The sequence below is a fragment of the Poecile atricapillus genome, chromosome 3, assembly GCF_030490865.1.
Source record: "Poecile atricapillus isolate bPoeAtr1 chromosome 3, bPoeAtr1.hap1, whole genome shotgun sequence".
NCBI lineage: Eukaryota > Metazoa > Chordata > Aves > Passeriformes > Paridae > Poecile > Poecile atricapillus.
This window is the reverse complement of record NC_081251.1, coordinates 110501548-110513599: the sequence shown is the minus strand read 5'-3', so window position 1 is coordinate 110513599 and position 12052 is coordinate 110501548. Positions and strand designations below refer to the sequence as shown.

The following is a 12052-nucleotide window of genomic DNA, read 5'->3' as shown; positions in this document are numbered from 1 at the left end:
TGGAATGAAAAGAGTTTACAAAACCTGACCTTTCAAAATTGCTTGTATGCAACTGATGCCAAAGAATATCCTTTTTCCTGACTGAATAAAGAACCTGATACAACAAACTCTCCAGGCTTAAATTTCTATTCTCAGCGATCACTAAAAAGAAGTTTAAAAGTGTAAACGAGTACAAAAGAGAAACCTTTTACTTCCCAAATAAATTATTCAGATAAAATTATTTTGTCTGACACATATTAATACCAAATAATTTTGAGGATAGTTTTGATAAAGCTTTAGGGGAATTAAGAGTTTAACTTCTTATTCAAGATTTTTTTTTTAAAATTCCAAATGTGATTTGATGAGTCAGCTATTCTCTGAAGTCATGTAACAATAAACATTAAACATTACTCAATACCCACAGCAACCACAGTCTAATTTTATTCTTTTTTTCCTTCTCCCACAAAACAGAAAAAAACCTCCCTGTAGAAACTATTAGATTTGTGCCAAATTTATGACTCAAAGACAAATTAAAATAAATAGACATGTGAAATTAAAACAATAAAATGTTATATTGTGAAAACCACAAAAATTTAAACTGATTGTAGACTTCTTTTATGTACATATTTTAAATACATTTACATACAGGTGTAAATGTCTGAACATAAAATGGAACTTGAAATTACTGTGCACGTACACAGATTTTATTTATACATAACATGCAAACTGCATTTGTTGCTGATTTTTAAAAAATAAATGCCCACACAAAACCCATTTGGAAACCTGCAAGGGGGATACAAACACAATTATAAATACAGTTTAGTCTGGGTCTAGTTACATCAAGGGACAGTGGTGATATTCTATTAAGAAGCACTGTCCATCTTGGAGCTTTCTAAATCAAGGCATCTCCATGAGTTCAGATAGTATATTTATTTCTAAGTATTTTACAATGATGTATCTTGATGCATTATTCTCTTCCTTGGCCATGGCAGTTTCACCTGAATATTTACAGATGTTTATGCCCCCATTCCCATCTCCTCGATCTGGACAAGCTGTAAGTTTCATTCTTTCAACTTTTCCTACAACTTAGTTTTCCATCCCTTTGCTCCTTAATTAAATTCATGGTTCACATCATTGGATGTTCATATTTTAAACAAGAGTCAGGCAGCAATATATTTTAGAACTGCACTAAACATAAAGTACATTATAAAATAAAACATTATGAGCTTCTGAAATGGAAAAAAGAATGGTATTGATTACAGAAGAGTTCTCACTTCCTGTAAACATTTCTATCTCCCTTTCTCTCACAGACATACACACGCTTACTTAAAAGGAAAAGCAGAAACAAGAGTTTAATTAAACACCACTAGTCTGAATTTCAAATCCGTGAATGAACAGATGGCCACGCTTCACAGCCCACCAGCAGGCCACTCCAATTAACTGGGACTGGGATCAGGGTAATGTCATGGAAGCTAGAAGTTTTGAACCAAACAAATATCCATCTTTGTGTGTTTATGACAGTTCTAAGTAGCATAACAATGAAGTATTTAGCACTATACAAAAGTGGAACCAGCAAAAAGAAGGCTTCTATTTCAGGCCATCATTAAATTTAGTCATCTCCTGTGAGTGCACCAGGATGCTTGTCAGTACTCACATAGACTTGAAATCCAGCTGACTTTGCAAACAACAGCTTTAAAGAACTATTAAATAAAGTTGTCCACTTCCATTTTTCCACAATCTCTAATATTGGACTTGTGTTCACTAATTAATGTGGTCCCAAATATTTAAATATATTTGGTTACATCAGTAAGCATTGATTAAACCAAAATCAATACAGTGTCCCTTGAATAAAAATGTCTTCTGGCCCTCCTGCGTTCAGTAGAACCATCCCCTGAGAAGGTACAAAAAAGGACATCTCCTTTTACTGACATTAAACTTAAGGGTGAACATCCACATAAATTTTCAACAGTGCAAGACAGATGTGAATACAAGGGAAATAAAAGCAAGACGGGATATTCCTGATGCTCCTCAGCTTCTATCAAATTTTAATTCTGCAGCCTGTCAGCTTGCTCTCCCCACTGCTTTTGTAGCAGGACTCTAACTGTGCACTGCCCATGGGATAAAGCTAACATCACCCAAATCTGAACTCTGCGGATTTTCATCATCTCTTCCTGTGCTGAATGCTGATAACTCTGACCATTGAGCGGTGGGCAGTACCATAAATTTTGCAACCTGACATAAGCACTTATGAAAATGTGTTACAAGTAGTTTTTCTGATTGAGGCAGTTCATACAACTAGGGGGAAGAAAGAAAAAAAAAAAGTAAAAGCATCTCCTAGATAATTTCACCTTATGACTTTTGTGTTCTGCAAGGCATCAAATGAACACAATACTTTTGTGTGTCCAGAATCCTGAGCCTTCCAAAGAGAACAGAAGCTCTCCTAATTCTTACACCACTTTCACAATTGCTGAATAAATATTTTCTGATACACTTACTCCAGTGTTTTGATTTTGCTTCTTCCCTTTCCTTTCAGAAGGAAAAGAGAGATGAAGGAAAATTCATTTAAATACTCTTCTGAAATGCTAATTAAATATTTTTTTGAGGAAAATACACTGCATGTAGCATTTTTATATCCAAAGGACCCTCTGATTATCTTAGTCCTTTATACAAGGCTTCCATTCCCAGAGGTATTCTGCATTTAATACAATACTGGGCTAATAAGCACTTCTTCTTACTAGGAGGTTAAGAGACAGGTTCCTTAATACTTAACAAATACAGCATGTCCTCTCAGTGCAATACAAAACAGGATAAAAATTCCCATGGTTGCTAATTAAGTAAAAAGGGCAACATAATCAACCAGCAAGAGATCAATTCATGGATTAAAAGACAATACTCACACACACACAGACATACCTATATATGCAAGTAAATGATACAAATTTAGAATATAGTCTGGAAACGCTGCTGGTATTTTGAATTTGAAAACTAATTACAGAGAAAGGGAGCAACTTCATTAAGTATTTATAAAAGTAGTAAATACCTGAAGTACTCACAGCAGTGGAATAAGGGTTATGAGCTCCTGTATTTTCAGCCCAGCAGCCACAACCATAAAGAGCTGCCTAAGGAAAGAAGCACATTGTTCATAAATTTTAAGTGTATGAGAGTTTTGGTTTATTCCCTTTCCTTTAAAAAAAGAGGAAAATACAAAAAGAACCTCAAACCAACAACAGTAAAAAAAAAAGAAACCCAAGAAAAATCCAAGTGCTACATCCTCTTACAATTCTTGAGATCAAAGTGTTAGTCATAGATACAGTATTCTAGCCTAGCTTAACAGAAAATGAGGGTAAAGATAACCCTGTTCATATAAAGTCTCTTTCAGTCTGCTATTCAAAAAACAGACCAAAAAAATCTTAAATACATTTCAAAAGAGAACTGCTTTTTGGACAGTGGAAAATGTCAACCAAAAATACAGCTGTACAGCAATGGAGTATAAAATTTCTGATGCACCTCAAAAGTCCCTAACAACAACAAGGTAACACATCACAAATATATTATTATTATTAACATTAATAATAAATAGAACTATACATAATTTATAAACATAATCATAATTATATATAACACATCATAAATACCTGATACGTTCTTTTATTACTTTTGTCACTTCTTCCAATTCACAAGATCATTTAAAAATTAATTAGGACAGCTTCCCTAAATATTGAGAGAAATCTTATTTTAAGACTCTATGCATGTAAGAGACCATTTGTGGTATTAAGAAGGTATTTAAGCCCAAGAAATTAACTTACTGATATCTCTGTCAAAAGGTAACTAACTACAGAGCATCTTATTATCACTATTTTATTACACTGATGGAGGACACTAAAAACAGCACTTGCATATCAACACAGCGAAAATGCCTTCAGCATTTAACAGGAAGAAGTTTGCTGTCACAGCTCTTGCTTGACACCACACCTGCTTGTAACACCGAACAATCATTTCCAACTAAACAAAAAATGTACAATGATCACCTGACCAACTCTTCCAGGATGCTTCAGTGCTAAACCTCCACTGGAGACAGCAGCAGCGACATTTCCTTCTTGATCAACAACAACTGCACCAACTGTATCCAATGTTCCTGAGTCGTTCTCCTGCAGGACACACAAACAGAAAACAAAACCTAGCAAAAACAGCATATTAAAGTCAGATCATACTCCTTAGGAGTGTGTGAGAGAGCAAGAAAATCGATTTGTTATCATGCACTTGTATCCACTGTCATAAATCTTCCCAAAATGCTGTTTTGCCTCAGACAGGAACTTAATGAAACTTCTGCAGTAACAAGAAGGTAATAAACATCTCAGAACTCATCCAATGCTTAGATCACCTGCTTTTACTCACAAAAGTGCCAGAAGTCATGATTTCTTAGTGGTTGCCACTTGTCCACTAAGAAATTATTCAGCAACTGATGGCCACATCATAAGGCCTTTCCTAAAAGGCTCAAGAAAGCATTTTCAGGCTCTGATCTTTAAAGATGTGTGATTTTCAAAAATGAAATTAAAAACAAACAAAAACAAACAAACAAAAAACCCAGCCAAAAAACCACAACAAAAACATCAACACCCCCCCTTGAAAAAAAATACAAAGCACCACCAAAAAAAACAAACAGCTGTTTATCATGTAAAGAGAAAAATACTGATATTTTGAGCAAGACAATAAACAGAAGACTCAAGAAAAAAATCTACCCTAGGACAGACTCTTTCGCCAGACTTGTTCTCAGTTCAGGAATCTTTATTGAGTGAAGAAATTTTACCCTTTGCTCCCTGTTACTGGAGAGTAACTAAAAGTGTCCTTACTTCCATGACTTCTGAGGTAGATTTACTCTCCCCAGGATCAGGGGTCTGTCTTTATATCCTTCCCCCATTCCTTAACACACCACACCAAGTCCCTCTTAGAGAAGAAGCAGTTTTCCCCTCTCTGCCTAGGCTCGCCCTAAATTCTCCTCTCTGCAGAACCCAGGGCAAGGCACTCAGACTTCATGCTCCACCACACACACAGCATGCAGTGTACAGAAAATAAAACAAATAAACTAAACTGGCCCATCATCCATCACATACTCCAGAGATGCACACTGCTGCTGCACAAGCTTCAAGCCTCTTAAATAGGCTTACCCAGTGAAATAACGCCAAAGGTTACTAGGTTTTTCATATAAACATGAATTTTCCAGACTAAAACAGAAACACCTAACTATTCAAATTATCAATCACCATCACCAATTAAAATTTCCTTGGGCATACTATGTCATTTATCAAGCATGGCTTCTAGTACTGCAATAATGATGATACTCTGGCCACACTTAATTGAAGAGAAAACACTTGGGTCAATTCTGTGTCAGCCTCAAAAGGAAAAATATGCAGTGCAGCACTACCATGTTCTATAGTACTTTTCAAGCAACTGGAACTCCTAGGCAGGAGTTTCATCCATGGTTTTCACACTGAGAAAGTTTCTTCTCTGCACCTACACCTAGATCTTCCCTGCCAAGTTCTGCACTCAGATGCTGGCACTGACCATACTCAATAGTAAAACAAATGGATGGATGTCCCAACAATAAAGCAGAGTAACTGCTTAATGACAGAGAGGGGTAAAAAGTTAGAGATCCAAGGTTTCAGCTGGCACTGGGAAGACAAGTAAATTGAAAAACAGAGGAAGGAAGGATTAGGGATCACGGAGGGGAAGAAAAGTAGAAACAAAAAGAGTTTTGATGACGGGAGCAAAGGGGCTAAGAAAAGAGCCAGCTCCTTTCCAAGTTCTAAAGATTAAATAAATTAAGGAACCCATTTTTAACATCTCATGTGCAAATGTATTTTCCAACTCCCAGGACTCCCAGACACGCCCTGAGCTAATACTAACGCAGTTCAAACAATACTCTTCAGTGGATTGCAAAGACCTTAAGCAGCAGAGCAGGCTGCTCACGGGAGGTGCACATTCCCATCCTCAGATGTCTCCAAGACCAGACTGGACAAAGCTGTTCCCAACACAAATTCTCTTATGATTTCTATGTGGAGCAGAACTACTATGATAAAGGTGCTGCTGTCTACCCTCTGCCCCCTTTTATCAAAGGAAATTATACCCACAACAAAAAACTCGATTAATAGACAACTACAGATATAAAAATCAAGCCTGTCAAAGTTAGTTTAAAGGAGGCAACCTCAAGGCTGGAAATCTTTTCTAAGGGAAGTATTGCTGAGGGAAGGTTGAGCTGGCCCACACAACCTTCTGAAAGAAATCTGTATCACTGAAGCAAAGGAATTCTGTACTTTTCCTCTCGGTAATACAGGTTTGGTGTTGAGGGGACTGGTTTGTAATCAAAAATAAAGTCACTGATATGTAGGTGATGCTGTATGCATCCTTATTCAGCAAACTCAAAACCAGTGATGACCAGCTCTATTCCACATCCAGTGGGAAAAATATGTTGTCAGTGTCTTCTATGTATGGGAACTGTACTGGCAACCCTATGACTTCTGGACCAGTAAATAAAGAGCTCATCACAATTTGACAAAGGAACTTCCTGTCCATCTCCCTCATGGTCCTGAGGAGTCACTGCTAGACTGCCCCTGCTGAGAAGACTTCCAGTGTCACACATTTAATCTCTTCAAATCACATGAATGATGAAATGCAAGAGGATCCTGTCATGCTAGTGTGAGGATAATAATGACAAGTATGATAAATACTACAGTTCACAAAGTCTAAAATAAGACCAAACTTTATACAGATCTAATAAGGACTAAACAAGATCCAGCTTGCTTGTCCTATCTTTCTATTGATTGATTGATTGGGCTACTTAAATTTTAAAATTTTGCATGTTCCAAAGGAAACTTGGTGATATCTGCTACCAAATACTGCATCTGACTTCAGCTAGTAAATTATACTTGTCCACTGCAAAAGCACTTTGGGGGTTTTAACAATGTAGTATTGCAACCTATAGATAAGCTATAATGTAGTTAATATTTTGCATGGAAACAACTGAAAGTGAGCATTATAAGTCAGACCTCACATTAATTATTTAATTTGCACCTTGCAGCAGGAAATTAATTCATTAAACCATGGTCCATATATTCAAATTTTGCTAAGAACATGCACACAAAACAGGAAGATGCTCATCTGCATAAATGCAGAGCTCTATCAGCATTTTTAAAAACCCCTCCTTCCCTCCTGCACATAAAAAAATTGTAAATATTCATCACCATAAGCCCCTAAGGAAGCAATTAGCATATTAGGAGAGCTCTACCCAGTGCCCACTGAAAGATTCTACACACAGGGACTTTTCCTTCTCCACTTGAGATAGTTTTGAAATGCCATGAAAAGTAATTACCACTAAAATTCATCTCTGAGTATAACTAACAAAATACAAAATAAATCAGATTGAAGCAATTAACATTTATATTCTATTACCCAGCTACCTAATTATACAAAGCTTGATGAACAATCCCAGCCTTCCCAGTTCAACAGTTGTTTGGTGTGTAAAAAAGAACATTTTGTTTGAACTTTATTTGCAAAATGAGAAAATTATTCCATACTGTATTTCCACAGATAAGTTCCATTGTTTTGTTTTTGCTTTAACTGGAATAGGTGAAAGTTATTTAGGTGTTTTTTTTCCCATATTAAAAGGATTTTGAAGCACACTTTTGAAAACTGTAAGGTATCATCAAAGACCACTTCCACACAAATGTGGGATGGAACATTTATTTCATTTTTAAGGAAATTTCCAAACTGCAAGACTAAATAAAATAGACACTAGGATTGCCCTAATTGACTGCTACACTTACAATTACCTGCACATAGACAAAAGAATTTTCTAAATATGTTCATTCTTAACACAGTAACTGAAGAACATGGAACTGTTGATTCCACACATATAACTCCAACTGGTGTACATATATGTGAGTACCCATGTTAAACTAGATAAAAACCAAGCCAGCTTTAATAAAAATCAATCTAAATTAATTTAATTTAAGGAGTTAAATAACTAGACTATAAAATACTAACTTACAAACACTAATCTGTCCAAAAAAAATCATGTGTCCTGGGGGTTCTTAGTGTCACTTAAATCAAGAAGAGGACAACTTTTTACAGATATGCTGACATGACTTGCAAAAGTTTGTAAGAGCAAAAGACAAATTAAAATTAGGGCTTCTAGCCAAACTCTGCTATTTTCATTGACAATTTCCTCTGGTAAAAGACAGACTAACAGTAAGCAGTAAATATTTACTTCTGCTACTTACTGGTGCTTGAGGGGAGAACTTTAGAATGGCATCTGGCTGAATGAACACATCATAGTCACCCTCCAAGAGAATTTTTAGTTAATTTTTGTTTGTGTATGAATTCTTTCTTAGCTATGCAAATCAGTAAGACTCTACAACTTAAAAAAGACTGAAATTTTACACCTTCAAAATCTGATGAAGTTACAAATGGATCTTCCTATATGCAAATGAATAGCCCTCTGCAAATCCTACATTGGGTGAACAATGAAAAATACAAGAGAAACCTCCATTTATCAGGAAATAAAGCTCCTTTAGTAACTTACACTGCCAAGTTTTTCCATACAAACTCTGACAAACTTAAACAGCCTCATTCTTTCTAAGGCTGGTATAGTTACAGTTTTATTGAAAAGTGATTTTTAAGCCTGCATTTTTCTTTTTAGCTGGTGACATTTATCAGTAGCTCAAACTTCCAAGCAATTTCAGTCTGTTTTGGTCTGCAATACTGTCTCTTCACACTGTCCTATTAGTTTTGATCCCATTTAACTCCACCTTTGTTAACATCCTTTCTACCTTGCTCTCCCCACAGCCTGCAGCACTGATAACAGAGGCACACAAGCTCAGCTGCAGCACAGAGTTCAAGTGGGTGAGTCAAACCAGGTAAGACAACTCTGAAGTCCTGCTGAAAGAAAGGAAGCACAGCTGTGCAGAGAAGCACAGCTGATAAAAAAGTTACATGAGTATTTATAAATTAAAATAACTTTGACAAGAAGATTAACTTCTAATTACTCAAGTATTTAAATGGTTTTAAAACAGTTATTTTAAAACCTTTTATGAGAGCACAGCTCTGGACAGCATGAGTTTTAGGGCAACAAATCACACACTTTGTCCCTGCTAAATGACCCTTTTATACTAGTTTGGAGAGATATATTCTACAGGTTTTTCTTTTAGAATTTGATTTTCCATTTCCATTTCACTTTGAAAAACTACTTTGAAAACCTTACTTCCCGTAAGGCAGCAATTATCCTACACTCTGTGGATAGCACAAGAATTCCGTATTGAGAGCACAGGTTGGTTTTCCATCCCTGCTCCACGGACAGGATTGTGCCCAGACAGCTGACAAAACCAGCGTGTTGTTACTGGATTACTCACCAGGGAGAAGAGCTCTATCTCATCACCTCCTTTACCTACCACCACTGGCCTCTGGGAATCTCCCACAAGCGCTGCACAGGACTCTGGAGCCCTTGAAATTTCAAATTGCAGGTCGGTAAGCTCATGCACTGGCATATGTTTCAAGCATTGACTTGCCCCTTATTATGTGAACAGCAATACTGCACAGGGACCCCTCCTCTCTCAGTTTCACAAGGAGGTAACTGAAGTCCTGTGAAAGGGAAAAGTTCCAAAATGAACAACTAACTCCCATGGCTCCCCCATCCTTAATCTCCTCAGAGGTTTTAGCTCCTTGAAAAAAGAGAAATTAACACCCTGCTAGAGAAAACATCTAAGAACACATATGTAAATTGCCTAATTTGTCACTGTTTGCATTTGCAGACTATAGAGAATACACTTTTGCTAACCATTCTCTGGGATTTATTCTTTATTTATATCAACATATGTCGTCTACTCAGTGGTCAGACAGCTCAGCAAAGCAAAGAGAAATGGCCAGTCTGAAGGCCCATAGGCCTCAGATAAAGCACAGGCATTTCATTTAATAACCTGTATTTTGATATTCAACATGAAACACAAACACTGTGAATGATATTCTCACAGGTAACCAAAGCCCTACATTTAAACTAAGAATGAGGGGAACAGAGGGAATCCTGGTAGTTTTGTAGCACAGGTAATATGGGCCAGGTCAATGCCAGATGCATGCACAGATGCACACTTTACCTACCTGATAATTTCAAATTTCACCAATTCCAGTTCCATAATGCAGTGTGATCAGGAAACATTAAAAAGTGGGAAACAGTGACAGAGATCCCAAGCTAAAGAAAACGTTTTGGTAAATAATTATCTGTTTGTATTTACATTTGTTGTATTTCCAGTTCAAAAGGAACAAAATATTTTTCTTAGCACAAACAATATAAAGTGATGGTTTGGTTTTCAAATAGCAAGGCAGAAAGTTTTAACTGCACTAAGTTTTCATCATATCATCTAAACATTAAGATGGACAAGGAGAACAGGCTTCTGAGGCTGTATCAGTCTTACCATATAAGACATGAAATTTATTAGCAATCAGCTGTAAGTTTAGGATGACACAAGAATTCGAAACAAGAGCTAACCTTTTCATTTGATTGTCTTCTTTTCTTTAGTTGAATGAGATCTGTTTCCACCTTTTCGGCCAGCTCCAGCTTCCTCTTGTTCCTCTTAAAAGCTGCTAAACTAAACCCTATAAAAATAGTTCAAAAGCATGTAACTAAGTAAAATTTACTTATTTTAAGCAAATATTGATAAGTCGACATTTTGAAGGACACATCCCCCACTTCTTTACTGATGCGGAAAGCATCAATAAAAAGCCAAAAGCTACATATTCAAGTTTCAGTACAAGATGTGCACATCTTTTCCTAAGTTAAAAAGTTCTACTATTCTTCACCAACAGTGATGAGTAAATATCTGTCTGAAACACAGCGTGAACACACAGAAGCTGGTGTAAATATCTTTGGCAAAGAAGCAGCACTGCACAGAAGAGAACAGAGTAAGTGGCTTGTGTTAAAATTGTTTTTGACTGCTGACAAGTAAATAGATACCATGTGAGCTCATTCTGATAGCCATAAAATTAGGCTACTATTTTATTACCTTAATCACATATCTGTATGTTTACCCCTATATTTAAAGCCACACACAAGTCTAGCAGTACTTTATGCTCCATAATCCAACACAGTCTAAAGACCACCTAGGTCTCAAGACGACAAACATCTACTTTCCACATCTAAGCCCCACATTCAGAAAGGAAGTGCTCTCTAAAGTGGACTAAAAAATAAAATTGTTATGCTTAAGAGACCAAAATGACATGTTCCCATTTTAGAAGTTTCAGTTCATGAACAAATTGCAGATATCGACATATTTAGTTTAAATTAGTTCTGACTCAATATCATCCCCAGGCTGTTTTAACATCCTCTGTAAAATGTAAAGAGTTGGGGAGAAAATGACTTTTGTCACTTGTTTAACCACACCAAATCAAGCTATTGGGAGAACAGAGCAATTTGAATCTTTTACTTACACAAGTTAGTCACAAGTTCAATGGAAACTAAAAAGCACAGGTTTTTCTATAAACTTCAAAAAATGTCATTTTAAATGAAATTCTGAATATAGCTACATCACTATTATTCAGAAGACTGGAACAGCTACATGAAGTCTAGTAATAAACTCAATATTGCAGAGCCAATGGAATCCAGAGCTTTCACTTACAATTCTCACAAAGCACACAGACAGTGAGCATTTTACTTTGAAACTTTTCCACACAGGTGTCAAATTCACCTAGTGAACTCTCTTTTAATCATGTTTTTAAGTATATAAAATTAGACTTTAATGTATACAGTTCGTTTTTGAAGTATACAACTCAAAAAGTTGTGAGAAAGCTAGCATTTCTTTCCAAAAACCTAATGAATACCAGTTTTTAAAAATGCAAACCCATATTAATCTGCCATCACCAAGAAAAGAATTCATTCTACTATACAGAGTTGATTAATGCAGCTACTTAGGACAACACATTTCTGTTTGAAATGAGGACAAAGAGGTAAAACCTGAATACTTGATTGGGGGGAGCAGGCAAAGAATCATTTTAGTCAAGTACTAACTGACAGTGGGGAGAAACAAACTAA

At 36.2% G+C, this 12052-nt stretch overlaps 1 protein-coding gene across 4 annotated transcripts in view; it reads right to left on the bottom strand.

The window, feature by feature from the left end:
- TASP1 (taspase 1) overlaps positions 1–12052 on the bottom strand; it is a 78540-nt gene that overhangs the window by 36588 nt on the left and 29900 nt on the right. For all 4 annotated transcript variants that reach the window (XM_058836194.1, XM_058836193.1, XM_058836196.1 and 1 more), the window contains exons 8-10: positions 10514–10620; positions 4008–4127; positions 3020–3098 (exon numbers count right to left, since the gene is read on the bottom strand). In XM_058836194.1, coding sequence (XP_058692177.1) covers positions 3020–3098; positions 4008–4127; positions 10514–10620 — 306 coding nt within the window. The remainder of the gene's footprint in view (positions 1–3019; positions 3099–4007; positions 4128–10513; positions 10621–12052) is intronic.